The sequence below is a fragment of the Mesoplodon mirus genome (genome assembly GCF_964341445.2).
Source record: "Mesoplodon mirus genome assembly, chromosome: 4".
NCBI classification, from domain to species: domain Eukaryota; kingdom Metazoa; phylum Chordata; class Mammalia; order Artiodactyla; family Ziphiidae; genus Mesoplodon; species Mesoplodon mirus.
Window position 1 is genome coordinate 29103710 of NC_138979.1, and position 27394 is coordinate 29131103.

Sequence of the window (27394 nt, forward strand, 5' to 3'; positions counted from 1 at the left end):
CCAGAGGGCTCGCTGACATGCTCTCAGGGAGCAGCTGCAGGAGGGGTGCTGGGCAGACCCCTCCCCTCACACAGTACGAGGGGCACCTCAGGCCCCAGCCCTTTGCAGCACGAGAGCCCCAGGTCCAGATGCCCGAGTGGGGCGCCAAATCACAGCCGACCCCGGAAATGAAAGCGATGCAACATTGTGCAGACCAGGTGGGCACTCGGGTGTGTGGGGGGGCAGCTCTATGGAGGGTCCCCCGGGTCACACCCTCCAACACGCCCCCCCTTTACAGACTGGGGTTCACATGGGGGACAGCGCCTGTACCTCACCACCTCAAAGACAAAGCTTGGGCTTGAGCTCAGATCTTCCGATTCGCCCCACATTTGTCACTTGCCTTACAGCGCCTCTGCAGCCCTGTTCCAGGACTGTTAGGATTGTCTCACTTTTCATCTGCTTGTAGACAAACCTAGATTGTTGATGGACCGGTGTCGACATCACCTGAGTAACTGACAGGCTCATTTTCTCCAGAGCACTGGTTTTAGCTACTAGATTGAAATACAGGAAATTAACATTCTTGTAAGTCAAAATACAGCCAACTTCATGTGGTTCAATTTAATACCAAATAAATATAAACATTCACTTCAGGGTTTTTAGCCAAGGGACTAAAAGCTATTCATTGACTTTATGATCCATCTTGTCTCCTCTTCCCCCTGCCTCTTCCTCCAGACAAAGTGAGGGTCAGGAGCAGGGGATGGAGCCGGGCGGGGAGAGCAACCCCCGCCCCCCGCCACATGATGAGGAGTTGGCCCTCCCCCCTCAGCTCCGCCCCCTCCCCCAGCTTAGCTCCATCCCCACCACTGGGTCACAGCCAGCAGCTCCCAGAGGACAGTCCTGAACCACTCGGAGGAACGTGATCGTCTTCCTCACAGCTCCATCCTCCCCACCCCCAGCTCAGAACACTGCCTGGCATAGGGCGGGCCCTCAATAAGTATCTGTGGATTAGATTAGTAAAGTCAGTTTAGGATGGATCCTCTCATTGCTGTGGCCCTGAGGGTTTGGGGAGAGAGTTGATTCTTCTTTCTTCTTCCTCATTTTTCTTTCATTCAAGGAAATTTCTAGGAGCCGTCCACATACACACACAGAGAAAGTAAGAAGTATTCCCCGCACTGGTCCTTAGAGTTTATCAGAAGCGTTTACCCTCCAGTGCAGACAATGCCCTATGTGAGGCTGAAATTGAGGATTGGTGAGTACAAGTATCTGTCAGTGTTTCCATCACTAGGTACCGAGGAAATGGGAACTCGCTCTGCTGCGTAAACATAAACAGCTTCAAATCTTTCACACAGCCTAACCACCAACCACATCTTATTTCTGTCTGTACCAAGTATGTGGTACAACACTTGGTACAAAATAAGCCCCAGTAAACACTTGCCTAGTGAATGAATGAGCGACAGAGCCGCAGGAAAACATGAGGTGGGGGTGGGGGGGCGGTCCTGAAATCAAGGCCTGAGAACCAGGTAGACGTTAATGAAGAGACACACTGGGTTCAGACGAGAGCAGACAGGACCACAGTGAATCAAGGGTGCAAAGGGCAGACGGGCTGGATGAACGTGAGGGATGGTGTGTCCAGTCAGAGCAGCAGGTACCGGCAGAAGGTAGGACCTAGAGGAAGGCCGGGGATGTCAGGAACAGAACAGGAAGACAGGCCTGAAAACAGCAAATGAGAAACACTGAGGGCCAGTGCCTGAAAGGGAAGCAGAGGCCACCTCAGACAAGACCTCCCCAGCTGTGCAGCCAAAATCTAGGATGGCTGCAAAACACAGCCTGGGTCTGGAGCCCAGGGCCCAGCAGTTCAGTCCACTTCCCACATCCTAAACCATAAACGCATGTGCTCAGGGAAATAAAACCATCATGTGTCATTTTACCAAAATCCCTGTTTTGGTAACGACAGTCATTGGTCCTGGTACATTTCAAAAAACTTCTCAAATTTTGAATCTAAGCCAGAAAAAAAAAACAAAAAAGGAATCGTTGCTAATTGTGGCTAATTGTGCCACTGGACCCCAGCACGACCACCCCTGTGAGAGGCTCACAGGCCAGGCTGGCAGGTTCCCTGTCCGAGGAGCAGACCCAGGTCCACTACACTTGTCCGGGAACCACAGCGACCTCCACACCCAGCCAGCTGAAAACAACCATGACCACAGACAGACAGGTGGTCTGTGAGCAAAAATAAGACTGAGCAGTCAAGGACCCAGTTGAAATCAACTCCACAGTGCTCGGCAATGGCTCCATTTTTTTCCTACGTTCATTGCTCAATATCTCCAAAGAGACAGCATTTATTATCACCCTGGACTTCCTAGAGGCAACCTTGGAAACTTCCCCAAACGTCTTCCCTCAGTCAAATCCCTACAACTTTGTTGAGTTTACTACTGTGGGAGAGGGGTAAGTAGTCTAAATCAGTGAAATAACCTAATTTTATAAAAGAATTATTGCCTGTTTTGTTTTTTCCATAGGACATCTAGTCATGGGCCTGATAGAAATCGATCCTTGCCAAAACCAGCTTATAATAAACCACATCTATTTGTCCTAGAAAACCACTTTTATAACTTCCCCAGCTGAGAAAATTAAATTGAGAGAAGACTAAGCCTCCCATGCTCTCTCTCTATCCTGCTCTTCCAAAGAGAAAATTAAAAGAGGCGACCCGTGGCTAAAGAGATCACCCACAAAAATAAATGGTATGCTCAAAATTTAGTTACCTAGAAATGCAATTTGAGAGTGAGATACGACCACACACCTATTTGCATGGCCAAAATCTGGGACCCTGACAACACCAAATGCTGACGAGGATGTGGACTTGCTGGTAGGAATGCAAGATGGCACAGCCACTGGGGAAGACAGTTTGGTGGTTTCTTACAAAACTAAGCATATTCTTACCATATGATCCAGCTCCTCTGGTATTTACACAAAGGAGTTGAAAACTTATATCCACCAAAAAATCTGACATGGATGTTTACATCAGCTTATGCACGATTGTCAAAACTGGGGAGCAACCAAGATGTCCTTCAGTAAGTGATGGATAAATAAATGGTTACATCCAGACAATGGAGCATTATCCTGAGCTAAAGAGAAACGAGCTGTCAGCCATGAAAAGACAAGGAGAAAACTCAAATGCATATTACTAAGTGAAAGAAGCCAATCTGAAAAGGCTTCATACTCTATGATTCCAACTCTGTGGCATCTGGAAAAGGCAAAACTATGAAGACAGTAAAAAGATCAGTGGTTGCCAGGGACTGGGGAGCACAGAGGATTTTTAGGGCAGTGAAACTACTCTGTACGATACTATAAAGATGGACCCTTGTCATTACACATTCTTCCAAACCCATAGAATGCACAAGACCAAGAGTGAACCCTCATGTAAACTATGGGCTTTGGGTGACGATGACGTGTCCATGTAGGTTCATCAATTGTAACAGATGTCCCATCTGGTGGGGATGGTGATGGTGGGGGAGGAGGGGTACATGGGAAATCTCTGCACCTTCCCCTCAATTTTGCTGTAAACCTAAAACTCTTCCAGAAAATAAAGTGTATTAAAAAAAATGAGGGCTTCCCTGGTGGTGCAGTGGTTAAGAATCCGCCTGCCAGTGCAGGGGACACGGGTTCGAGCCCTGGTCCAGGAAGATCCCGCATGCCGTGGAATAGCTAAGCCCATGTGCCACAACTACTGAGCCTGCGCTCTAGAGCCCGTGAGCCATAACTACTGAGCCCGTGTGCCACAACTACTGAAGCCCGCACTCCTAGAGGCCGTGCTCCACAACAAGAGAAGCCACCGCAATGAGAAGCCCGTGCACCACAACGAAGAGTAGTACCCTCTCACCGCAACTAGAGAAAGCCCGAGCGCAGCAATGAAGACCCAACGCAGCCAAAAATAAATAAATAAAGTTTTTAAAAAAAGAAATTCTATATGATTTCTTAGGGTTACCTGACATTCGCTGTAGATTCTAATTAGTCACGCTGGTATTTAATCAGCCAAACTAATGAACCCTGAGGAGAAAGAGAGAGAGAGATACAGAGAGACAGAGAGAAACACCAAGAAAAGATGGATCTGCCCAGGTCCATGTTAGGTTGTTTGTCTTGATGATTTCATGTTACACGCTGGTATCCTATAGTCTAGAGTTTTTGCCTTAATAACACATGTAAGCTTTTCTCCGACGTCAGTTTAGGCTCTGAAGCCCATCTTGTCGACTCTGACTCACCCCTTGAGGAGAACTATCTCCGTCTGTCGGCAGCCAGAGCTGACAGCTTCTGCTCAGCCACTTAGTTTTGTCCGTGTCCATGACATTCAGAAGTTAAATAGCTCTGGTTTCAATTTTTAATGCAATTAGATATATAGCTCGGTGCCTTTGTCTTGTGTCTCTAACACCAGCATAGGGTCTGTAATCTGTGCACCTGGTATGGCTGTGTCATGCAGGGGAAGCGCCTGTGAGCCCTTGTGCTGTCACCACCAGGCTTGGACTTTCCACCAAGTGCTAAGAGTCCTGGGATATGTGCTTTGGACATCAGAGCCAGTGGCTTTTTTTAAAATTCTATAGTACTTTACAATTTTCAAATGTTTCACACACTTGATTACACATAATCCCATAATAACCCTTTTTTCCCCTACCCCATCATACCCCTCCCCTTTCCCTGTCTCCACTGATCCCCACTAGTTTGTTCTCTATATCTGTGAGCCTGCTTCTTTTTTGTTTTATTCACTAGTTTGTTATATTTTTTAGTTTCCACATATAAGTGATATCATACAGTATTTGTCTTTCTCTGTCTGACTCATTTCACTCAGCATAATGCCCTCCAGGTCCATCCATGCTGCAAATGGCAAAATTTCATTCTTTTTTGTGGCTGAGTAGTATTCCACTGTATACATGTACCACTTCTTCTTTATCCATTCATCTGTTGATGGGCATTTAGGTTGCTTCCAGGTCGTGGCTACTGTACATAGTGCTGCTATGAACATTGGGGTTTATGTATCTTTTCAAATTAGAGTTTTCTTTGGATAGATGTCCAGGAGTGAGATTGCTGGGTCATATGGTAGTTCTATTTTTAGTTTTTTGAGAAACCTCCATCAGAGCCAGTGGCTTTAAATGGCCTGGGGACCAAGTGGACCTTGGTCTCCATGAGCCCTGATTCCGTGGCTCATCACCCACCCGCCGGCAAGAAGGATTCATGCGTGCGTGTTGCTTTGCCTCCTGCCAAACACCTCTGCCTGTATCCGTCTCTTTGATCTACTGTCCAGATCAAGGTGGAGGAGATGGACTGTTACGCACATTGTGTGGATGAGCAGAAGGGTAAATTTTGTATAAAGCCACAGAGATGGAGCTTGGCAGAGCTGACCAAACCCAACTGCCTTTTCAACAAATACTGATTTAGGCACCAGGAATTTTTAAAAGAAGACAAAATTGCTGCCCTCGGGGAGGCACCTAAAATGTATTTTTTTTTTTTTTTTTTTTTTTTTTTTTTGCGGTATGCGGGCCTCTCACTGTTGTGGCCTCCCCCGTTGCGGAGCACAGGCTCCGGATGCGCAGGCCCAGCGGCCATGGCTCACGGGCCCAGCCGCTCCGCGGCATATGGGATCCTCCCAGACCGGGGCACGAACCCGTATCCCCTGCATCGGCAGGCGGACTCTCAACCACTGCGCCACCAGGGAGGCCCTAAAATGTATTTTTTTAAGGGAATTCCTTTATTTTTATTATTTATTTATTATTTATTTATTTATTTATTTATTTATTTTTGGCTGTGTTGGGTCTTCGTTTCTGTGCGAGGGCTTTCTCTAGTTGCGGCGAGCGGGGGCCACTCTTCATCGCGGTGCGCGGGCCTCTCACTGTCGCGGCCTCTCTTGTTGCGGAGCACAGACTCCAGACGCGCAGGCTCAGTAGTTGTGGCTCACGGGTCTAGTTGCTCCGCGGCATGTGGGATCTTCCCAGACCAGGGCTCGAACCCGTGTCCCCTGCATTGGCAGGCAGATTCTCAACCACTGTGCCACCAGGGAAGCCCTAAAATCGTATTTTTTAAAATATAATTCCCTGTGTTATGCAGTAAGACCTTGTTGTTTAAAATAGTGTTTTGAATAAGTATTCAGTAAATAGTTATTGAATGAATGAGCAAACCACACGGTCACATGTGATGGGTAACCTAACAACAAAGCTAATTCTTAAATATCGTGGGCACAGTGGAGCGGACTCCTTAGTGGAGGAGGTGGCATCTGTCTGTGCTGGGTCTTCAGGAGGTGAGAGCTGGGTCTAGGGAGGAGGAGAGAGGGCCCTGGGCAGAGGCAGGACTGAGGCTCAGAGTCCAGTGAGTGGCAGGAGCAACCTGACCGGAGGACCTGCTGGACGGCAGAGGAGCAGCGACCCTGGAGGGGCAGGTCACGCAAGACCTCCCCCCGGCCCCGACCTCCACCTCCCCCATGGCCCACAGCTTCCCCAGGGACTTTGATCTACAGACCACATTACACCTGCATCTGAGAATGTTTAATCTTCCAGCAAAGCTAAGAGGGCTTGGGAGTCAGATGAGAAGCAGAGAGATGAGTGAAGAGGCTACTGAGAGTATATACTATTATATTACCACTCTTCTGAGAACAAAAATGAAAATTCCGAGAGACCCAAATGGGGTAGAATCCTCTTCAAATACCTGGCAGGCACAGAGAATAAAAACCCAGCAGGACAGGCATCATCCCTCCATACAGGACAGGAGGAACCTGGCAAGGTGGCTGGGGAGACAGGAACAGCCACTCTGCATGGTCAGCCTGACGTGGCACAGCCTGGCAGGAGGGCACTTAGGTCTGTTGTCAGGTGTCACTGGGATCCTGGGGATAAAGGCCACTTGCCAACAGTGCAGGACGGGCAGGGAGGAGGCTCAGGCCCTCCGTGCTCCAGGCAAGAGTCAGATCACACGCAGTTCAGGGCGGGAGGTGGGGGTGGACCAAGTGGCTGGGGAAGCAGCAGTGGGAGCCCAGTGGGAAAATGTCCCGAGCCAGAGTGGAGAAGGGTGCCCAGCAAGGAGGCTGGGCGGAGGTGCCTGGGAGAGGATTGCAGATGCGGGAGCCAGCCAGCCAACTCAGGGCCTCAGTCCTTGACTGCAGCTCCTCCGGGGGTGGAAAATGGTAATGCATCAGCTGTGCTCCAAGTCTGGGGTGGGGAGGGCCGCGAGGGCTGAAACTCGAACATAGAGTCAGTGCCCTCGTCTACACACTGTTCAGACTGTTGATCAGGTGCTGGGTGGCACCCAAGTCAACTCAGAATAACCCCAGGGTCCTCTAACACCGGCGGCAGGGGAAGGACCGCCCCACCCCAGGACAGGTGCCCTATCTGCATGTCCCAGTGTAGGGCAGCAGCATCCCCAACCCTGCAGCTCTGGACCCAGCGGGGAACCGGGGAACCAGGGAACCAGCACGTGGGGAGAGAGGTCGAGTCTGCGTGTCAGCTTCCCAGCGTGTCCGTGACCAATGAACACACACCGAGTGGCTTAATGTAGCATGGACCTGAGAACTGGGGCCGCAGTCTTGGTCCTCCCCGGGCTCCTGGCAGGCCAGGGCATCTCCCACCTCTGCCTCTGCCTCCCATATGCCCTCCCGTCTGCTCCTGTGTCTGCGTCTGTTAGAGGTTCACGGGAACCCCAGGCTAATGGGGGGGAGGAGGTGGCCACAGGGTGGTGGCCGCACCCATGGGGTCCCCTGGGCAGAGCATTGATGGGGCTGCAGGCACAGATGGCCCTCCCGGCACTTCTGCCCTGGGCAGCTTGGAGAGCGGGGGAGCTCTCAGGAAGGGGCTCAGAGAGGGGGTCTCTCAGCAGCCTAGGGGGCTCTGAGTCAGGACCCATCTCATCTTATCCACGGGTAACAGCTCCCAGAGGGATTGTATGGCTCAAGCAAACCGGACGGTCTCTAAATCTGCTTGTTTGGGGCTATTTTTAAGTTTCAAGTGTATAAAATTTTGAGTTCGGCTCTGGCTGGCTTTTGAGCTGACGGGTGTCCATCTGCAGGGGTACAGCGAACAGCCCGGGGGACAATCCACAGAGGCCACCTCGGTCTCATTTATAAGTGTCCAAATCTCCCTGTTCTTTCGTTGGTAAAGACACCAGGATTTGGATTTAGGGCTTTCTCTAAATCCAGTATGATTTCATCTCTGCATCCTTACCTAATTACATCTGCAAAGACCATGTTTTCAAATAAGGTTACATCCTGGGGTCCTGGGTGGACATAAATTTGTGGGGGGGGCACTATTCACTATACAGTTTGTTTAGATAAGTATTTTGTGCTGGAGGACAACAAGAAATGACCACAAAAGATACACAAACAGACAAAATGCCAGAGAGACTGAAGTCAGGAACGAGGGGCATCGTTGACGTGTGGGGGAGATGGGAGAGGGTGGAATCAGAGGACAGGAGACGAGGAGACGAGTGACTTTCTAACGGTGGGGGTGGGGGTGGGGTAAAGAGACAGTTTTGATATAAAATAAGGGGAGTTAGAAACATATGCTTCGTAAGAGTGCTTCTCCATGAAGGAGGCGGTGGGGTCATGAGAATGAGAAAAGCTATCACCTACCCCATTGGGGAGATTAGGGAGGAACAGGCATCCTGAAGAATCCCAAAGAGTCATTACCCAGAATTTAGTCAAAGTCAGAAAAGCCCGTCTGATTGTGATTTTACTTAGAAAAAACAAAACTGAGGCCAAAGACCCCAGGTGACTTGAAAAGTTAGACCCAAACGACAGCTAAGGTGGTTCTGGATCAGCACTGGGGACCTGTCCCATTCAAGTGGAGCCAACCATCCTGGCACCATGATTCCCTCCAGTTCTGCTTCTCAGCTTGAAACAGAGGTGCCCTGCTCTCCACCCAGCCATGTAACCCAGGGAGTTTCAACATCGTCAGATATGTCGTGAACGGAAAGACGCTAAAAGCAGAAAATCCCAGGCAAACTTGGACAGCTGCCTTGACCTCCCTCCCGCCATGTGACCACGGGTCTGACCCTCTGTACCCCAAAGGCCACAAGAGGACCTCCTTCACTAGACCTGTCATTCAACCCTTCCCCACCCAGTTGGTGTCCCATTTGGGTGGCTGTTTGGAAAGGCACCAAATATACAAAGACTAAGGAGATACCAGTAGCCAGAACCCTTTTGAATCTTTCCTCTGGTAACGATGTTGCAAGAAGGCTAAATTAATGAATGTCTGTCCCAGAAGAGAGCCAGCCGTGGGTGGAAATGTTTAGCTCAACTTGCCAGGGCCTTATGTTATTCCACACTCCGCAGTAGCTAAGCCTGTAGAGACGGATCAGGTTATAAGTCAGTGAGGACTGACTTTCTCCTCCCTCCTCCATGGAAGGAGAATGCTTTCTCATCCTGCTGATGTAGGCCTCATACATGTATCTTGATGAGGTCAGTGGGATTCTGGGGACCTGATAAGCAGAGACCTGAATTGGTTTGAGCAGCTGGACTAGACTCTTGCCCATCTGCCATCCCTGTGATGAGAACATGTCTCAGACAGCTGCTCACCAAGGAGGATAAGACATGTGTGGAGTAGACCTGACCCCAGAGCTCACAGAAACCAGGACGCAAAGCCCAGCCTCCATGGGTCACTGGAGTGAACCATAAATGCTTATTGATTAAGCCACTGAGTTTGGGGATGTTTTGTTACACAGAGAGCACTTACTGATACATCACACATAAAGCCATTTTTGCTACTAAAGTCTGTGAATTAACCAAGTTTTAAAGAAGCTATAGTTCTCCCATATTAGGTGACACTAGAGATTATTCCTCTGAAGAACATTTTGAAATAACAAAAGAAGCCATTTATCACTGTTCCACATTTTAGTCAGGTAACTCTAAAAATCAAAAATTCTTAACAAGCCCCTTCACATACTTTCTGATATCTGAATAAACCAGAATTCTAGAGACAGGACCAGCCCCATCAAAGTACTTAGCAGGTGTAGAAGCAAAGGCACCCAGCATCCTGACAACCCAGACCAGTGCATCCACCCTGTTCATGGTCCTCTTCTGTCTCCTATTTGCATTGTGATCTCTCACACTGTCCCCGCTTTCTTCTAATGAAATTACAGAACCTTATCTTAGCGTTTCCTAAGTTGCTTTAAGAGGCCAAAAATTACAAACCAATTCATTTCAACGTCCTTGACTGGTGTCCAAATGACACGCAATCCCCACCTCGCTTCCTGCTCCAAACTGCCTCATAGGCTTTTCAAGACTTTGTAACATGCTTGAAGGTCATTTCTTGGTTTTTCATTCTTCTGACTTTTCTCCCTCCTGGATCATATCCATGCCTCCAGCCCCCAGCAATCAGCCAGTCACCATGGCAGGCGTCCCTGTGTCCGGGCTACGTCCTACATGTTAAGACGTGACCCCAAACAGGAAGACATTGTGCTGGCCTTCCTGGGACACTGAGGTGTAAACAGCTGAAAGGAGATGGACACACACAATGAAGACATTCAAAGTGATTCCACTAGAAGCAAATGTGAGCTATTTACATTCCCTCCCGTCCCGCCCTCACCCGTTATAGTTGGTGCAGGCTGGTGCCTTGCCCTGGAATGTTTTTAAATCTCCCCAGGAGAACATAATATGCAGACAGGGAGGAGACCCACTTCTTAACACCAGGGTGCACACACATAGGTCGATCGGGTGGAGCTAATTAGGGCTGGCTGTGGTAGAGGAAACACCCGACAAAGGGCAGGATATGGGCTGGCTGGATGCCATCGGAGGCTTCACAAAGCTTTGAAATTAGGAGTGAGAAAAGAAGAAGGCAAGGAAGCTTTACTCCGTGGTATCGCTGCTGGATGGGGTAGCGAGACATTAGTGTAAAGGAGGAAGGCCGCTGGAGATACTGTAGGAAAAGGCACCCCTGGGCCTGGCATCGAGGGAAAGTCACTTAGGAGTTGGCCGCCTTCTTTAGGACTGTTTCTCCAGCTGCAAAATAGAAGTCAACCCTACAGCACATCTCTCCAGAGCCAAAGGCCTCACCAGCTAAGTTTGCAAACGACGTCATCTACCCACAATCTGCCAGCTGTGGCCAGCAGAGGACAGGGAGGAAGCGTCACTCGCTCTGCTAACGAGTGGGAAATGGGGAAGCCGGCCCTCCCGCAGCGCCTGGGCCATCTCTGTTCTTCCTGGGCCTCCAGCCCCACACTCAACGCTGATGATAAATGTCAGCACGGCAGCTTCCAGTGGATGTCGGAAATGAGATCTCCCGCAGCAGACACTGCAGGAGCACGGGGGCAGGGACGAGGCAGACACACTCAGCTGATCCTATCAGCGACGTACCTGAAGTGGGAGGGAAGTTCAGCTCTTCCTCATCTCAAATCCTCCATTTTTGGGGCCATCTGCAGCTGACTTCAGCCGTCTCCCCCCTCACTCCCCGTCCCACCTGATGGAGTTCTCCTTCTCAGGAGACTGTCTTCTGAGAAGGTCTAAGATCTGTCCTTTGTTTGCTCTTCCCTTCCCAGGCACCCGCCAGCCCCTCTGCCCCCAGCCCTGCCTGGAGCACAGATGCTGTCTTTTGTTTTCCATTAATGTTTCAAGAAAGGCATTGCCCTGCTGACACTCTGCAAAGCGTCAGTGACTGCAGTCTGTTATCCAGGCTGCAAAGCCATCTGGACTTCCTGCTGAAAAGGTTGGACATGGTTTTAGGCAAGATTTTTATCAGATCTGAGAGGAAAACAAAATCTTGAATGCATTACCATCTTCCAAGGTTGGTGTCAGATTTTTTTCCCTTGTCAGTTGCAAAACAAAGCACAAAAAGATGACAAACCAAAGGAACGGAGAATGAAGATACACATCTCCAGAGGAAGCTTTGTCAAATGCAGTGGAGGATAAACAAAAAATAAATTAGTTCTGGTTTTATCAGAAACTGGACAGACCTCCACTGGCGTAATAGTCTGTCTGGCATTTCCAAGCCTTCCCAAGGAGCACCCTTAAAATGCAAAGGGGAAATCTGAGATGCTCACAACAAAGGCAAGATTGCTCTCCAAAACCTGTTAACAGTTCTTTAAATGCACACAAGAAGAAAGACAGAGGGGAAGAGAATAAAACCGACCCCTCGGAAAGTAAGGCAGCTTTGAAATCTCTCTCTCATTCTCTGTCTCTGTCTCTGTCTCTCTGGATGTGACACAGACTTTTCTAAAAAGGTTCAAATTTTCAGTCAAAGAATATTGGTTTCTTAGCAACATACCTGCTCCCAAAAGGCTTTGGGTTTTTTTCTCCCCACAACTTATTGAAGAAAATCCAGGATGGGTCCTCGTGTCAGAATCATCCTCTTAACAAGGACCCTTATCTTGGAGAATAGGCTATGGCCCTGGTGCACACCTCCGTCTCTCAGTCCTTTATCTGGGCCCTCAGGTAGCAGACTTGCTGTGAGTGGGCTCACAGCCCGGGGTAGCTGTGGCCGAGACCTCAGGCAGAGGACCTGGGTTGCCTCCCCCCAGATGCACAATGTCCAGGGGGAGTGACCGTGTTTCACTCTGCAGTGCAGCCACCAGTCCCATGAGGCCTTGCCACCACCCATTCAAGACGAACAGAGGCTTCTTCCACTCCTGGTGCAACGCAGCACCAACAAACACCCACTTCATCGTATCAGGAAAAAGAGAGAAAACTGCTGGGTTTCTAAGTATGTTATGATTTCAGATGTCTTCACAGAGAAGGACAACAGCCCGGCCTCAGAGCAAAGCACTTTGTCTAATCAGGGAGATAAATAGGCTTCACGGTAAAGTGATGGTTGTTGAAAAAGTAACTTATGTAATGTTTCCCATTTCTTTCTAAACGTTTTTCTTTGACATTTGTCTGCTCTGTTCCCAGGCTGTGTGGGAACTAAAAGTGCGGGCCCTGGTGCTCAAGGTTCTCTTAGTTTAGCTGAAATTCACTCTGAGACAGGTTAGGAATCTCAGGACGGGCAGTGGGTGTGGACGGGAGAGCAGAGTGTGGCCAAGGTTTGGGGCGCAGCTCGGACCCCATGCTCTGGGCTCAGCGCCCCGACCCGGCAAAGTGTCCCGAGGATGGTCGCCCCAGCAAGGAGGCCTGTGGACAGGACCCAGGACCCAGCAGGGCGCCGAGGGCGAGGGGGTGGTGACAGGAGAGGAAGGATACATCACATCTGGCCAGGACGATGTGGGACTGACTTGCTGCTGCGGGTCCCGCTTCCTGCAGAGAACGGTGGGGTGCTGGTCCAGCACGTGGTCACCCGGCCCTCCTTGCCCCACGTGAGCCTTTCCTGCAGCTGGGCCGGCGTCCCCTCTCACCAGCTCTGCATCCCAGTGAGGGGCGTGACACTCACTCAGGGCCTCCACATGTCAGCTGATTGTCCCTAAGCAAGGGTCCCCTTGGGGTCCAAGTGGCACCCAGAAGGAAGGTGCAGGTGGACAAGGCCACCGTCAGAGCAGCTCCTGACCCGGGGGACCCTGGGGCGGCCAGTCTGTGCCCAGGGGAGCAAGGCAAAGGCCAGGCTAAGTGGCTAAGTGTCAGGAAGGCCAACCGCAGGTGCAGCTGGATGCCCTGCAGGGCCTGGACTCTTGCCTGGTGGCCAAGCAGCTCGGTGGCCAGGCCAGACCAAGGCAGACACTGATCGTCATGCAGTCTCTCCCCCTGGCCCCCACCCTGAGACCCTGACAGCTCAGCCACCCTCCTGAGATGCCCGCCAGGCCTCTGGGGACCCTGGGCCCTTTGTCCCCAGAGCAGCTACCGGACGTCTGCTCTGCTCAGAGGAAGCCTGGAGGGCCCGGACCTCGTCTACAACAAGGGCACTTTATCCTTCCTCCCGATTCTGAGGGACATTCATCCCACGTGAGGAAGCCGGGGACGTGAAGACAAACTCCCCTTTCACTGCACATAAGAGGCCCTCAGTGGGGTTGCAAGTCCGATTCCTTTCAGAGTCCAGGTGCCTTTGGCCCGAGCGAGCGTCCTGCCAGCTCTGTCCCACGCCTCCCTGGGGAGAGAACGGCGGCGAGGCACCTGGTGGACACCCACCGACCCAGAGGCTTGTCCCGAGGCAGACGAGCTGATAGCCTTAAAGTAACTGCACAGGGAGGGTCACCACCACAGTCCCCCACACCTAGACCGACTGGACACCCCTGATGCAGGCAAAGTTAAAGTCAGTACAGCACCTGAGACCCACGGCCGCTGAGTGGGGTTGAGCCAGTCCCAGGGGAAGTCAGGGTGGACCACAGCAAACGCCCCTGTGGACTCAGACTCCGCATCTGTAACAGAAAAGGACATGGCAGAACCACCGAATAGATTCTAGGCAGCTCACAAGTGCTTTCCCTGGAGGTGGGCAGACCCCAGCACCAGCTGTGGGAAACTGTGCCATCCAGGCTAGGGCTCTGGAGGCTCTGCCTGAACAGCTCGGCTTCTCGTCCCCAAAACAGCCCAGCTCCTTGGTCATCTAGGCTGCTCCCTCTCAACCCCTTCCACCTCCCCACATAAATCTAATTAGAACCTATCTACCACTCACTCCAAAGGGTTATCTTGTGCTTCCCCCAGAATACACCCACCCAAAGGAGCCATGTCCATGGCATGTTTGTTCTAAACAAGTTTGCGTTGTTACCTGCGGCTTCTGTTGTAGATTCCACATGTAAGTGAGATCTGGCTGAGTTTGTCTTTCTGTGTCTGCTTATCTCACTCAGCATAATGCCCTCCAGGTTCAACCACGTTGTCACAAATGGCAAGATCCCCTCCTTTTTAAAGGGTGAACAGTATTCCAGTGCATGTGTGTGTGTGCGTGAGCGCATGTGTGTGTGCATGTATGAATAACTCCTAAGCATTTTTGTAAGGCAGGCCTAGAGGCAATTCACTCCCTCAGTTTTTGTTTGTCTCGGAAAGACATTCTCTCATCTTCATTTTTGAAGATTGGCCTTTTTCTTTCTTTCAGTACTTTGAATATATCTCTGCTGGCTTGCAAGCTTTCTGCTGAAAAATCCACTGGTGACCTTATAGGTGTTCCCATATATGTGATGAGTCACTTTTCCCTGGCTGCTTTCAAAAGTCTCTGTCTTTGACTTCTACAGTATAATTACAATGTGTACTAGTGAATTGATGTAGGCCTCTTTGTGCTTAACCTACTTGAGATCCTTTGCTTCTTGAGTCTGTGTGACTATTTCCTTTGCCAAATTTAGGAAGCTTTTTTATCATTAGTTACTTAAATAAGCTTTCTGCCTCTTTCTTTCTCTGCTTCTTCCGGACTCCCATAATGCATCCATCGTTCCTTTAACAGTGTCCCATAAATCCCACTCTTCTTTATTCTTTATTTTTCTCCTCTGCCTGGATAATTTCAAGTGACTTGTCTTTGAGTTCACAGATTCTTCCTTCTGCTCAATCAAGTCTGCTGGCAAAGCTCTCTATTGTATTTTTTTTTAATCACAGTCATTGTATTCCTCAGCTCTGGAATTTGTTTGGTTTTATTTTATGATTTCTGTCTCTTTGTTAAGCTCCTCATTTTGTTCATAAATTGCTTTCCTGATTTTGTTGAGTTGTCTATCACTGAGCTTCTTTAAAAACAATTGCTTTGAATTCTTTGTCAGGAAATTCATAGATCACCAATGCTTTAGGGTTGTTTACTGGAAATGTACTTCAGTGGTATCATGTTTCCATGATTTTCATGTTCCTTGTAGCCTTGCATTGGTATCTGTGCATTTGAACATTCGCCCCTTCCAGACTTTAAGGACTGGCTTCAACGGGAAAAGACCTTCACTTGCTGGTGGCACAGCGTGCCAGTTGGGTAGCATGTGTGGTGACCATTGGTGTGGCACTGGTTCCAGTAGCAAGAAGCACCAGGTCCAGGTCCCAGGTGTGTGCACAGCGGTGCTGAGTCCAAGGCATGGGGGCAATGACTTTCTTGACTGTGGAAGTTCAGCTTAGAGAACATGCACCTTCCGAGCATCTCTCTCCCATTTGTCACGTACAGGAAATGAGCGGCGGTAGATATCTGGTCTCAGGTCTCCATGAGCTTGAAGAAACCCACAGCAAAGGCCTGGCCGCAGCTTTAGTCAGCGCTGCAGATGCACTGTTTGGAACTGTTTAGCAATTTTAACCTACTTTATTTCACCTCTGTGGAAACTCTTTTCAGGGTAAAGAAAGCAGATTGGGGCCAAAGTCATAAGACAAAGGGGGCTGAGAGTTTGTCCTTTATGGCATTTGAAGTATGACATTGACGTCACTGATAATTTTGCAAAACAGGTGTTAGCATCCCTTATTATTCAGGCAAAAGCTAAACAACTGTTCTTGAATTTAACAAAAGCTAAGAAAGTAAATATTACTTCCTTTGAGGAACAACTACGTTACCTATTGAGAGTCTTTCTCTCTTGATGTGCTGAAATGATTCTTCTTGTTTACATCTTTTTAAATCCAGATGAACTCAAACAGCCATGAATCAACTCCAAACAGAGGCCCTCATCTGTGAGCATCCTCGTGTTAGTGCACTAATGAGAATTTAAAGATTCTAATTAAACCCAGATGCAAAATATCTCCCTGAGTACATCAGAAAGCACCAGTTCAACAAAAAAGATATATCACATTTCCAATGCAGTTTTAGTTCATTTTCTACATTTTTATTGTATTCCAACTTGAAGTTAATTGTTAAAGCAGTAACTGCTATTAATATGTTTAAACAAATTTGTGGGTGTCTAACAATTGGGGTAATTGTGAATAACTACAAATTTACTTAATCGATGTGTAGATACACAGGTATCTGTGCACACAAACTTCAATTCTCAATTATTCAAGTTAATGAACATGAGATCTTTATCTTGGGCTTTTTTGAAATCCTCGATTATGAAAAAGCCCTTGGAAGTCACTTTTGACATTGTAGTCAGGAGCCCAAATATTGGAGCTACAATTCAAACATCTGGATGTGAATCCTAACCACTGCCACTGCCGGTTCCCAACCGCGGGGTCACCTGTGGGAAGTCAGTTTACCTCTCCCAGCCGGGGTCACCTCTTCCCTGAGGTGCTGGTCCCTCTGGCACCTGGTTCCCAAGGGAGGGGACCCCCCAGGTCAGCAGTAGCTGCTGGGTTCCCCTCCTTCCCACCTGCACTGCTTCTAGTGACCCATCAACCCTGAGCCCTCTGGCCCTGCACTCACTCTCTGAGGGAGGGGCCTGAGAGCCTGACGACAGCCGACAGCCGGCTAATTCACCCACAGTCTACACTTGGCGGCCTGCTGGCCCTGGGGCTGTTTCACGAGTCCCGTTTCCCACCACAGTATTGGGTTGGCCAAAAAGGTTCATCATTATTTTCCATAACATCTTACGGGAAAAAAAACTTATCCAAAAAACGTCTTTTCTTCATTTCCCCTGTTTCCATTTTTTTTAATCTATTTATCTATCTATCTATTTATTTATTTATTTGGCTGCACCAGGTCTTAGTTGCGACATGAGGGATCTTTGCTGAGGCATGTGGGATCTTTAGTTGCCGCGTGTAGGATCTATTCCCTGACCAGGGATCAACCCCAGACCCCTTGCATTGGGAGCGCGGAGTCTTAGTCCCTCCCCTGTTTCTTTAATGTAACTAATCATGTAGAATTTTTAAATGCCAACAGTACAAGATTTTAAATGCCTTCATGTTGATAAAACTGGAGTTTACGAGTGTGACCAGCTCCCTACCCGCCTTTGTGAATCCATCGTAGGTATTGAGGGGCCTCTTGTCCACAGACAAAAGGATTCTCTCATTTCACCAAGAAACCCGTAGCTTAGACTCCACCCCCCCGCCAGGGGCGGGGAGACAAGATCGGAGGGAACCTCACTGTTCTTCTCCAAGATTCATTCAGTGGGTTTCTGCGTTTCCAGGGGCAGGAGGGAGGGCAGGGGGCTTCCTCTGAGGGCTGAATTGGGTGGGATTCTCACAGTAGCCCCAGGTGGCGTGAGGCCTGGGTAGACCAAAGGGACAGAGAGAGAAAGGGGCCCAGCCTGGAGCCCAGCAAGGAGAGGCCAGCCGGCTGTGTAGGGGCCACATGGGGACCGCAGACCAGGGATGACAGCAAGGGCTAAAGTGCCACCACACACATTCAGCTCATCACTCTCGCACGGAGGTGTCCGTCTGTCCGGTTTTCTGGCCCCAGGAGGTGCAGGCAGAGCGACTGGCCTGCCTGTCACCATCACCTGGCCTGTCCCAGCTCCACCGTCCCCACCCACATCTGGCTTCCTGCCCCTCCCCACCCTCCCCCATTGCTGTTTCTGATCCCCTCCATTTTTTAGACAATGTTAAGCAAAGAAATATTCAGTGTCGCTGTTAAAGCACCAAAAGGAAGACTTTATTCATGGGGAGGGCAGTGGCGGCAGGTAAAGACCCCTGCGATGGCCTTGCAAGGAGGCATGGAGCCCAGCTCAGATCACGGCACGGCCGGTGGGACTGCAGCCCAGGGCCGGGTGGGGCTGCGGATGGAAAACCACTAGGAGGGAACAGCAGGTCAGAGGGGTCTGGCTAAGCCGACCCAGCAGGACCCCCACTAAAACTGGACCAAGCCAAGCTGAGAGGGATGGGGTGGTGGGCGGTGGTGGCTGAAAAGACAGGCCTGGCTGAAACCAGCTCAGGGACCCTGCGCGAATTGTTCATGGACAGCATCTTTGTCACACGTTGTCAAATGTGCTGTGTGTTAGAAGCATCTGAGCTTCGGCTGTGCTGCCTGGAAATCTGATTCAGAACATCCGCGACAGGCCCTGTGGACCCGCAGATGCCCCTGAGCAGCTCTCCTACTGGGAGGGGCCTCCTGCCTCCTCCAGGAAGTCCTCCGTCTCCAATAACCGAGGTCACTTCATGACTTGAGGCAGTCAGGAAACTCAGACTGGTGTAAGGGGCAGCGTTTCACCGCCCCCCCCAAACAGCCCTCTCCAGGCAGGACAGTGGTTCCCACCTGCGGGGGGGTCCAACCATACTTGCAGGGAAGTCTACTTCTTCCACCTCAGTTTATTGGTCTGTGAACAGGGTAGCAACAGTGACCACCTCTGGGACGATGATGTGGATTAAGGCAGTGGTCCCCAGACTTTTTGGCACCAGGGACGTGTTCGTGGCAGACAATTTTTCCACAGATGAAGTGGGGTTGGGGGGGGTTGGTTCAGGCAGTAATGCGAGTGATGGGGAGTGATGGGGAGCGATGGGGAGCGGTGGGGGGCGGTGGGGAGCGATGGGGAGCGGTGGGGAGCGGTGGGGAGCGGTGGGGAGCGGTGGGGAGCGAGGGGAGCGGTGGGGAGCGAGGGGAGCGGTGGGGAGCGGTGGGGAGCGGTGGGGAGCGGCAGAGGAAGCTTCGCTGGCTCGCCTGCCGCTCACCTCCTGCTATGCGGCCCGGCTCCTAACAGGCCGCAGATCAGTACCGGTCCGCAGCCTGGGGGCTGGGGACCCTTGGATTAAGGGGACAGGCTGCCCCAGGCACTCAGCACCTGACGGGCTCCCAGCCCCGGACAGACATCATGTCACGGGCTTCTCTAGACAGAGAACCCTGTCTGATGAGTCTCTGGATTTCACTAGTGTCTTGCTCAATAAATTTTGATTGATTCTTTTCCCCAGGGGACAGGTTCAGAGACGAAATAAGAATAGAAATTCTTGAGAAACAGCCTTCACTCGGCCTCTCCCCCCAGCTTTTCTAGATACAGCGAGGTTTCCACGGCAACAGCTCCTACAGACCCCTTCCCAATCCTGTTCCAGTTTACCTGAGGTGGGGGTGGGGGTGCTCCAGAGGCCCCAAAGGCAAACGCACACTTTGACTGGGGTGTATGTTGGGGGGGAGGGACATTGCCGTTGCCAGGATGACAGAGACGGGGCTCTGGTTCTCGGGTGTCAGGCTCACGAGCATGATGTTCATCAGTGACCAACCACAGAACACTGTGGCCCGAGGATGAAATCAGGGTGAACTGAAGTCAGAAAAGTGAGAGGATAAGCCAGGTAGCCTGCAGTGCGGGTCAACCTGACTCCAAACATTAATGTTCAAATGCATTGTCACTAAAGAGACTGTCTTCCCGATTAAACAATAATAACAAATTTAAAGTTGATAAAAGGGCAAGCAAATAATTTCACTGGTGAGCAACTCCTCACCGAAAATTGTCGTGATTTCACTAAAAAATGACTGCATGAAACATCGACGTGTATGTAATTTCTCCTTAAGATTGGACTTGGATCCAAAATACACACAGCATCCATGCCCAGGGGTTTAGATTAAGTCAACACGCAGCTTTCCCAGTTCCTCATTGTTCACCTGTGATCTGGGTTCTTTGAAAGCGTGCCCAGCAGATGGTGCACCGAGGGCTCAGGGTTGGCCAGGCGGGCGGGGAGGGATGGCCCGGGGAAGCCACTCGGCACAAGAGAAGTGTTTCGGGAATGGTGGTCTCAACAGACACCGCTCAACACTGCCTGATGGCATCAAACATGTCCTTTAAACAGCTTCATGCTGAGCAGACAGTGGTGCAGGGAAGAGCGGAGAGGTATCTCTGTACCGTCTCGCGGAAGCACTGTGTACACACAGTTTGGACGATAATAACAAAACACTTAATGCTGGCAGATTCGACACTGAGTTTTCAGTACCAGGTACTATTTTCAGCATCTACTTCTGGGCTCTCGTTTCACCCCATAAAAATCCCATGACCCAGGCACTATTCCTGTTGGAGAGGTGAGAACGTCCAGGCCAAATAATGTTCGCAAAGTCAGGCTGCTGTTAGGTAGCAACGCCAGGAGTGGCCTGATCCAAGCCCTCTGCCAAACTGCCCATCACGGTCTAGCAGCACCTTCGCCACATCTGCTTTAGGCGCTGTCATTGTGTCACAAACCACACCAAACCCAACAGCTCAAAAACACACCATCGTGCGTCTTGCTCTTGCGCTGTCATTTGGGCTGTGCTCCACAGGTCACTGCGGGCCGAGGACCCTCCCAGGGAAGCTCACCCACGGCCTCTCCATGGGGCTACACCCAGCTGCATCCCGAGAGGTCACATCCAGGACCCAGACACAGATGCATGCGTTCACGGTCCACCGTCCCTCTCACCCTGCGGGTGAGACATCTCCGAGGAGAGGACGCGCAGCCTACTGGATAGGAGGCAGGTGGCAGGTGGAGATCACTGGTGAGAAGAGCCAGTAGCGTGGGAGACAAGGGTGCAACCATCTTTGGAAAACACTGTCTGCCAGGATGCGCACCTCCTAGGCTCGGGGCCGTCGCACTGAAACACCCGAGCTGGGAACAGCCACAGGACACTGAGGGGCAGTGTCGTGCAGTTACCTCCCTGTTGCCCACGACAGGCAGGGGCCAACCCTGAAGAGGGGTCCTCCAGCCTCCGTGTACTTCCGCTTCCACGCAGCCCCTGGTGCCCATGGAGCAACTGCTTCTGGCAACACTGGAAAGAAAACGTCATCTAGACGTGTTCTAGGAGGATGCTGCAGGCCTGGGTCTCCCTGCTAAGATTCAGGATCGTGGACTTTACAGGTAATTCTTACAGTGCCTCTTTTACAGAAAGGAGACCGAGGACTCAGAGATGCTAACTGCCCGGTGGTGGTTGAACAATTCAGAGAGGGTGTGAAGGAACTCAAGCCTGTCCTCTGATGCCAAGTTCAGAGCTTTTCCCACGATGCCATGGAAGGGGGGGTAAAGGGCTTCCATCTTTCATGCCTTCCTTCAAATTTGTTATTGGCCTCTCAGTAACTTGAGATATAGAATAATTGAGTAGTCAGGTAACTTGAGTTATTTAGTGGGACACGTGTTCACCAGTCCCTGACTTTGAAATTGATTGAGGCTTTATTGCCATTGTCAACAAACAGGGGTCATTACCAAGACCTGGAGATGGGCTTTTCCCCGGACGCACGAAGGAGTATTGAGATGGAGGGTGGGGAAGATCCTCTCCCATTCACTGGGATCCCTCTGAGCTGTGTACTGCTGTCCGGTGGCCGGATGACCATCCTGCCAGCATTTCTCCTGCCTTCCCGGTTCTGGCCGCGTGGACAGCCAAGAAGGAGCACAAGTTGGCCGTGCTTTATGGAGGATGAGTCCCAACAGCGGGGGCACATGACCCCACTCCCTAGGCCCCTGGCACGCCCACTTCCAGGGCGCCCGCCCACCGTCGTGTGCTGCAGACAAGGTGGATAGGAAGGGCACGGGGTGTCCCAGGTCCCTCCTGGCCCCGTCCATATGCAAATCTAACCTTTCTGATATTTCAGCAGTATAAACCCAAAGACGGGATTTCAACAGGAAAATATTTACTGACGGCTCTCTCCCTCATAATCTATCGATTTTAATATCCTCACCACTTTGGCTGAATGTCAATTTTACCCTGAGGACTGCTACTGCAAATCTGAACACATTTTATTTACGTAAGCTTTTCAAAATATTAGTGTTGGAAATGAGTAGAGTTTGAGTCTTTTGGTGTTCCTATTTAAAGTTTGTTTTCCTATTTAAATAATGCTGTTAATTTGCCATGGTAATAGGGCTGACAGGCAGCGTGCAGACCACAACACGCAGAAGCCTAGGTAGCCTCCCGTTCCTGTTTTTCGTTAAGTACAGTAACACACAGCTCATTAAATGCGGGGCCAACTTCCCCACTTAACCTTTGTCAGCAGAGCACCTGATTATCACCATGATTTAACCAGAAGCCAGATCCTGTCTCCTCTGATCATTTCTGGTCCAAATGTCCAGCCTGTGCCAATTTCTGCATGAACAGCATCGACTGATATCAGACCAAGGCTCATCGGGCCCCTGCAGGGACTTGGGGCAGCACTGCAGATTCTACAGCCCCCAGTCCCATCCACTCCATCTGTTCCTTCCCTGAGAAAAGCTGGGACGGGGTCCGGAGGCCTCCAGGGGGAGGCGCCTTCAGGAGATCACACATCCCCGCCACTTAAGTGCTCAGAGAGGCCGTGACCAACTTGTAGAAGACACAGTAATGCTCTCCTGCTACCAGGGGACCTTCAGAGGCATTTTCTAAATCGTTAAATCACCAGCAGTAATGAGTACAACTGGATGTCTCTCTTTTTCATATTTAACAAAGAATTTATGTTGCAAATGACACTTCAGCGCACTATTCGGGACTTTTGGAGTGCATCTTTAGAGACTCCCTGCATAGGGCTTTCGATATAACAAAGCTGGCTTCTCAACTGTCCCCAGGTCCAGCCTCTCCTGCCCGACCCGGGCCCTCCCCTGTTCACTGTCCTGATGGTCAGACCACCCACCCTGAGGTTTCCAGGGGGGGCTTCACCACCACGACTCTCACTGTGCTTGTGCCCAAGGGCTGACCTAAGCCAGATGTGGGATCTCTGTAGGATCCCTCCTCTCCCACCCAGGATGGACTAGACCAGAAAGCAGTGATGCAGGACCGCTCGGCCTGGGCGCTCAAAAAATATACTTTAAGTAGTTTGCTGTTAGTTGGGACACACGTCTCCACCCTAGGAGACTGAAGGAACTCCACACAGCCCGCAGATGTGTCCTGGAATTTGAATTTATAAAAATAATTCTCGATGCAAGCTTGCTTTTGAGCATTTAGCTGCTTCTATCATAAACCAAGTGCCAGGTGGGAAAAAATCAAATTATCTCAGGGTTTGATTAGTTGGGTTCACAGTAACCAAAGTTGACTGTATATATTAAATCCCAAGTGATTAAAACATAAAAAATTCCTACTATTAAATTAGACGTTAGGTTTGCATCTCCCTGCATGAATTCCAAGTTTCTACCTGGCTTCTTAACACCCCATGTAATCAATGACAACGTCACTTACATACACAAATCCAACTATGAAGAACTACATACAGCTGTAATCATGTATGTGATTTAATTAAAGCCAATCACTGAAAATAGCTGTGGTGCAGTAGATGGGGTGCCAGGGAGAGGCAGGGGAGAGGCGGGCTTTGTTGGGGGAAAGGGGGCCTCGGAGCAGAAAAGCTCACAGACTGCGTTTCTCCAGCCTTTTCCAAAACCAAAAACTGTTCATTTCCCAAAGACTCCAGAAGGTCTGTAAAGAGACAGCTTGGGTCCCTGTAATAGAGGAGATGCTCTTTTTCCGATGGATATGGTTATTCGTGATTCTCTTCCTTTGACTTTTAAACCCAGAAAAGCTAAGGGTCATAGTGCAATATATAAACATTCCATAAAATTCCCCCTGGCAAAACTATAAGCAAGACTTTTCAAAGCAGTCCTAGGAAGTAATACTGGTTAAATACCAGAGATAAATTTTAACCAACGAAATACCCCTCTACATCTTAATTAGATTGTCCTTCACCCAAAGTAAGAAAAGTTAAAGAAATCTTTGCTTTTTTCTTTTTCAATTCACCTTTATAAAATGTTAACTGAGAAACATGCTTAACATAAATGTCAAGACCCCTAAAAAAAAGGATAAAGAAAAAAAGGATTAAAGGGGAGGAGATTTTTTTAAAAAAGGTCTTGATGGAGCATGGGTGGTTCAGAGGTGCAGGCGGGCAGCTCTGGAACCCAGCCATGGTCCCCTCAACCTGGGTGTGGGTGGGGCACCAGGGAAGCCCTCGAGGATGCGTGGCCTGTGGTGCTGGTGGCGGCAGCTCAGCCGACTAAGACAGCATGTTAGAGTCAGAAAATAACCAGAACGACGGGTGAAGAAACATCACTAATTTTTTCCTGAAATGTCTACCCTTCCACCAGCCAGTGTGTGTGTGTTCTGCCATCCCTGGAAAGGTCGTGGGTGCAGACAGTCAGCCATCCGAGATGTGCGTCATCACTGACACACACGGGACCACACGTCCACGGCAGGACGAAGAAAGTGTGAGATGCGTACAAGCCACACCCCTACCTCGAATGTGCGTAGAGCTGGGGCTCTGTCATTAAAAACATGGAGCTGCTGGGGAAGCACAAGATACAGACAAAGCCCCAAACAGACGCTGCACGGGGTTCTAGGACCAGCTCCGCGCCGAGGGCTGTGGTGATGGAAAACAGTGTCCTCAGCCGAGGACGGTTTTAAGAGACGGGGCACAATGGACTAGATGCAGGCCAGGAGCCCAACCCCAGGGTCAGGCCTGCTGGGACAGGCCAGGGTCCTGACTGGCCGGTGGGGCAGCCCCCCAACCCCGGGCACCCCTTGGGGGTGCAGCCCTTTCACGGGAGGTTTGCTGGGTCCGAGGTCATGTCCACTAGCAGAGGTCCTTGTCACCCTTGGAGAGACTGGACAACCCAACCCACCTCCATCCACTGCCCCACCCGCCTCGCCAGGCAGAGGGAGGGGAGGGACCCTTCATCCGCGTAACCACGAGAGTCAGAAACAAGCTCTGATTTGTTCTGCGTCAACTTCTCCTGGAATGGCTCCACCAGGGCGCCAGGAACCCAGGAGGATGCCGCCTGGTAAAGCGTCTCCTCACGGCCAGTGCTCAGCCCCGACTCCCTGTAGACGGGCTGATCCCGCTGAAGCTCCGCAGGAGAGAGAACCACTTCCCCAGAAGCAGGGAGTGGGGCTTCGAGAGGAGGGTCTGAGCCAAGGCTGCTGGGTTGACATCCCATCCCTGCCATCCCCGCCACATCCTGGCAGAGTCGTGGATTCAGTAGTGAGAAGCACCTCCCTGCAGGCCGAAGCGGGGACAGTGAGAAGGCGGTGCTGGCACCGGGTCTGCTCTGCGTCCCTGAGCAAAGCGCACTGGCCTCTGGGTTTCCGCATGAAGCCGGCTTCTGTGTAATTTATGTCATTGTTCAGTGGTTTGGAGTGTCCTTTTCTGAGGCCCCACAGGGCCCCGTCCAATGGACGCAGAGGGATGAGATGTCTCCTCTGTCATGTTGTCAGTCTCATCACCTCCTGCACGTTCAGAAACTTCATTTTAAAAAGAAGGGAGGGCCTCCCTGGTGGCGCAGTGGTTGAGAGTCCGCCTGCCGATGCAGGGGATACGGGTTCGTGCCCCGGTCTGGGAGGATCCCATATGCCGCGGAGCGGCTGGGCCCGTGAGCCGTGGCCGCTGGGCCTGTGCGTCCGGAGCCTGTGCTCCGCAACGGGAGAGGCCACAACAGTGAGAGGCCCGCGTACAGCAAAAAAAATAAAATAAAATAAAAAAATAAATAAAAAGAAGGGAAAGGACCATTGAAGGTGCGGGGGAAGCGCCTGGAAAGTTACTGGAGGAGAAAAGGGCACCAGCTCCGCCCTCGCCTCCTGGGGACGGGAGGCGACACGAAGGCGCTAGAACCCAATTCCAGAGCGAAAGACCGAGGTGCCCCGCAATGCGGCCTGCGGATGCTGGACCACCCTGCCAGGGGGAACGGCGAGTTGGGGGGATGAGTCCCGTGCTCACACCGGCAGAAGCGGCCCGATCCTCCAGCTGGATGGGGCCCCTGCTCTCCACCCCCCCCAACCCCCGTGCGAGGTCAGAGGATATGAAACCGGGCCCACATGGACGCACACCAGGGTCTCCGACTCCAAGCCTGTGAACGTCGACTGAAAAGCAGTGATGGGGCCACTGCAGGTGCTTCAGCCGCAGGACCAGGAGGAAGGCGGGAGTCGACAGCCTAGCTCTCTGGGGAACACGGGCCTGCAAGTCTCACATGTGCCGCTGTTGTAGAAACACGGGTCATTTCAGAAAACTCAACAACCGGGATTACATCACCTTGGTGTTTGTGTGCGTGCACACATCCCATGTATCTTTGTGTGTGTGTGTGTGTGGCAAGTGTGTGCCCGTGATGTCTGAATGTATGTGTGCATATGTTTATGCATGTACACACAGGTGTGCATGGGTATGTGTGCCATGTGCATGGGTCTTTCTGTGTATATGTGTATGTGCACGTGTGTATCGTGCATGCACGTGTGTGTATCACACACACATGCACATGTGTGTTTGTACACATGCACGTGTGCAGAAGCTTGAAAGGAGCAGGCTGTGGAGGAGCTGTGGGGAGCAGTCCCTGGACATGGGGGGGAGTTTAGAATTGGTTCTGTGACACAGAGAAGAAAGTGGGAATCGATTGCTCGATGTGTGTGTGCAAACCCCTCACAGGAAGCCTCTGCAAGGCAGGGAGGGATGTAGGGGACGGTCCCCCCACCCGAAGGTTCTGCATAGGCTCAGGGGCTTGTGCCCAGGGGCCACGCCAGGGGCTGAGTCTCAGAATCGAGGCCGCAGATTTGATGTCCCGAGGCCTGGGGGAGTCACAGTGCCTGGGTGGCAGGGCGCCACAGGGCAGGGGGACCTCAGACGCCCATGGGGTCGCAGCTTGGAGGAGGGAGGACATGGCAGCGGTGCAGCTGTCACAGAGGCCTGCTGCTTGTGTCTTTCAGGAATTCGCCGACACGGTGTCCCAGATGGTCACGCAGAAGTTCCACGAGCTGGCCATGGGCCTGGCGTCAGCGCACGCCCGCCACAAGGCACTCGCCGGGATCGTCATGACCCAAGGTAATGCCTCTTGCTTTCCCCTCGGGCACCTCACCCACCAGAAGGAGTGTAGCCTAGCGTGGGCTCAAGCTTGGGAACCAGGACTGTC

General features: G+C 51.0%; 1 protein-coding gene across 1 annotated transcript in view; it reads left to right on the forward strand.

Annotated features, from left to right (window-relative positions):
• ADARB2 (adenosine deaminase RNA specific B2 (inactive)) overlaps positions 1-27394 on the forward strand; it is a gene marked incomplete at both ends in the record, with an annotated part of 380379 nt that overhangs the window by 312734 nt on the left and 40251 nt on the right. Inside the window, one exon of the mRNA XM_082617254.1 lies at positions 27192-27306. Within this exon, the coding sequence (XP_082473380.1) occupies positions 27192-27306 (115 nt within the window). The remainder of the gene's footprint in view (positions 1-27191; positions 27307-27394) is intronic.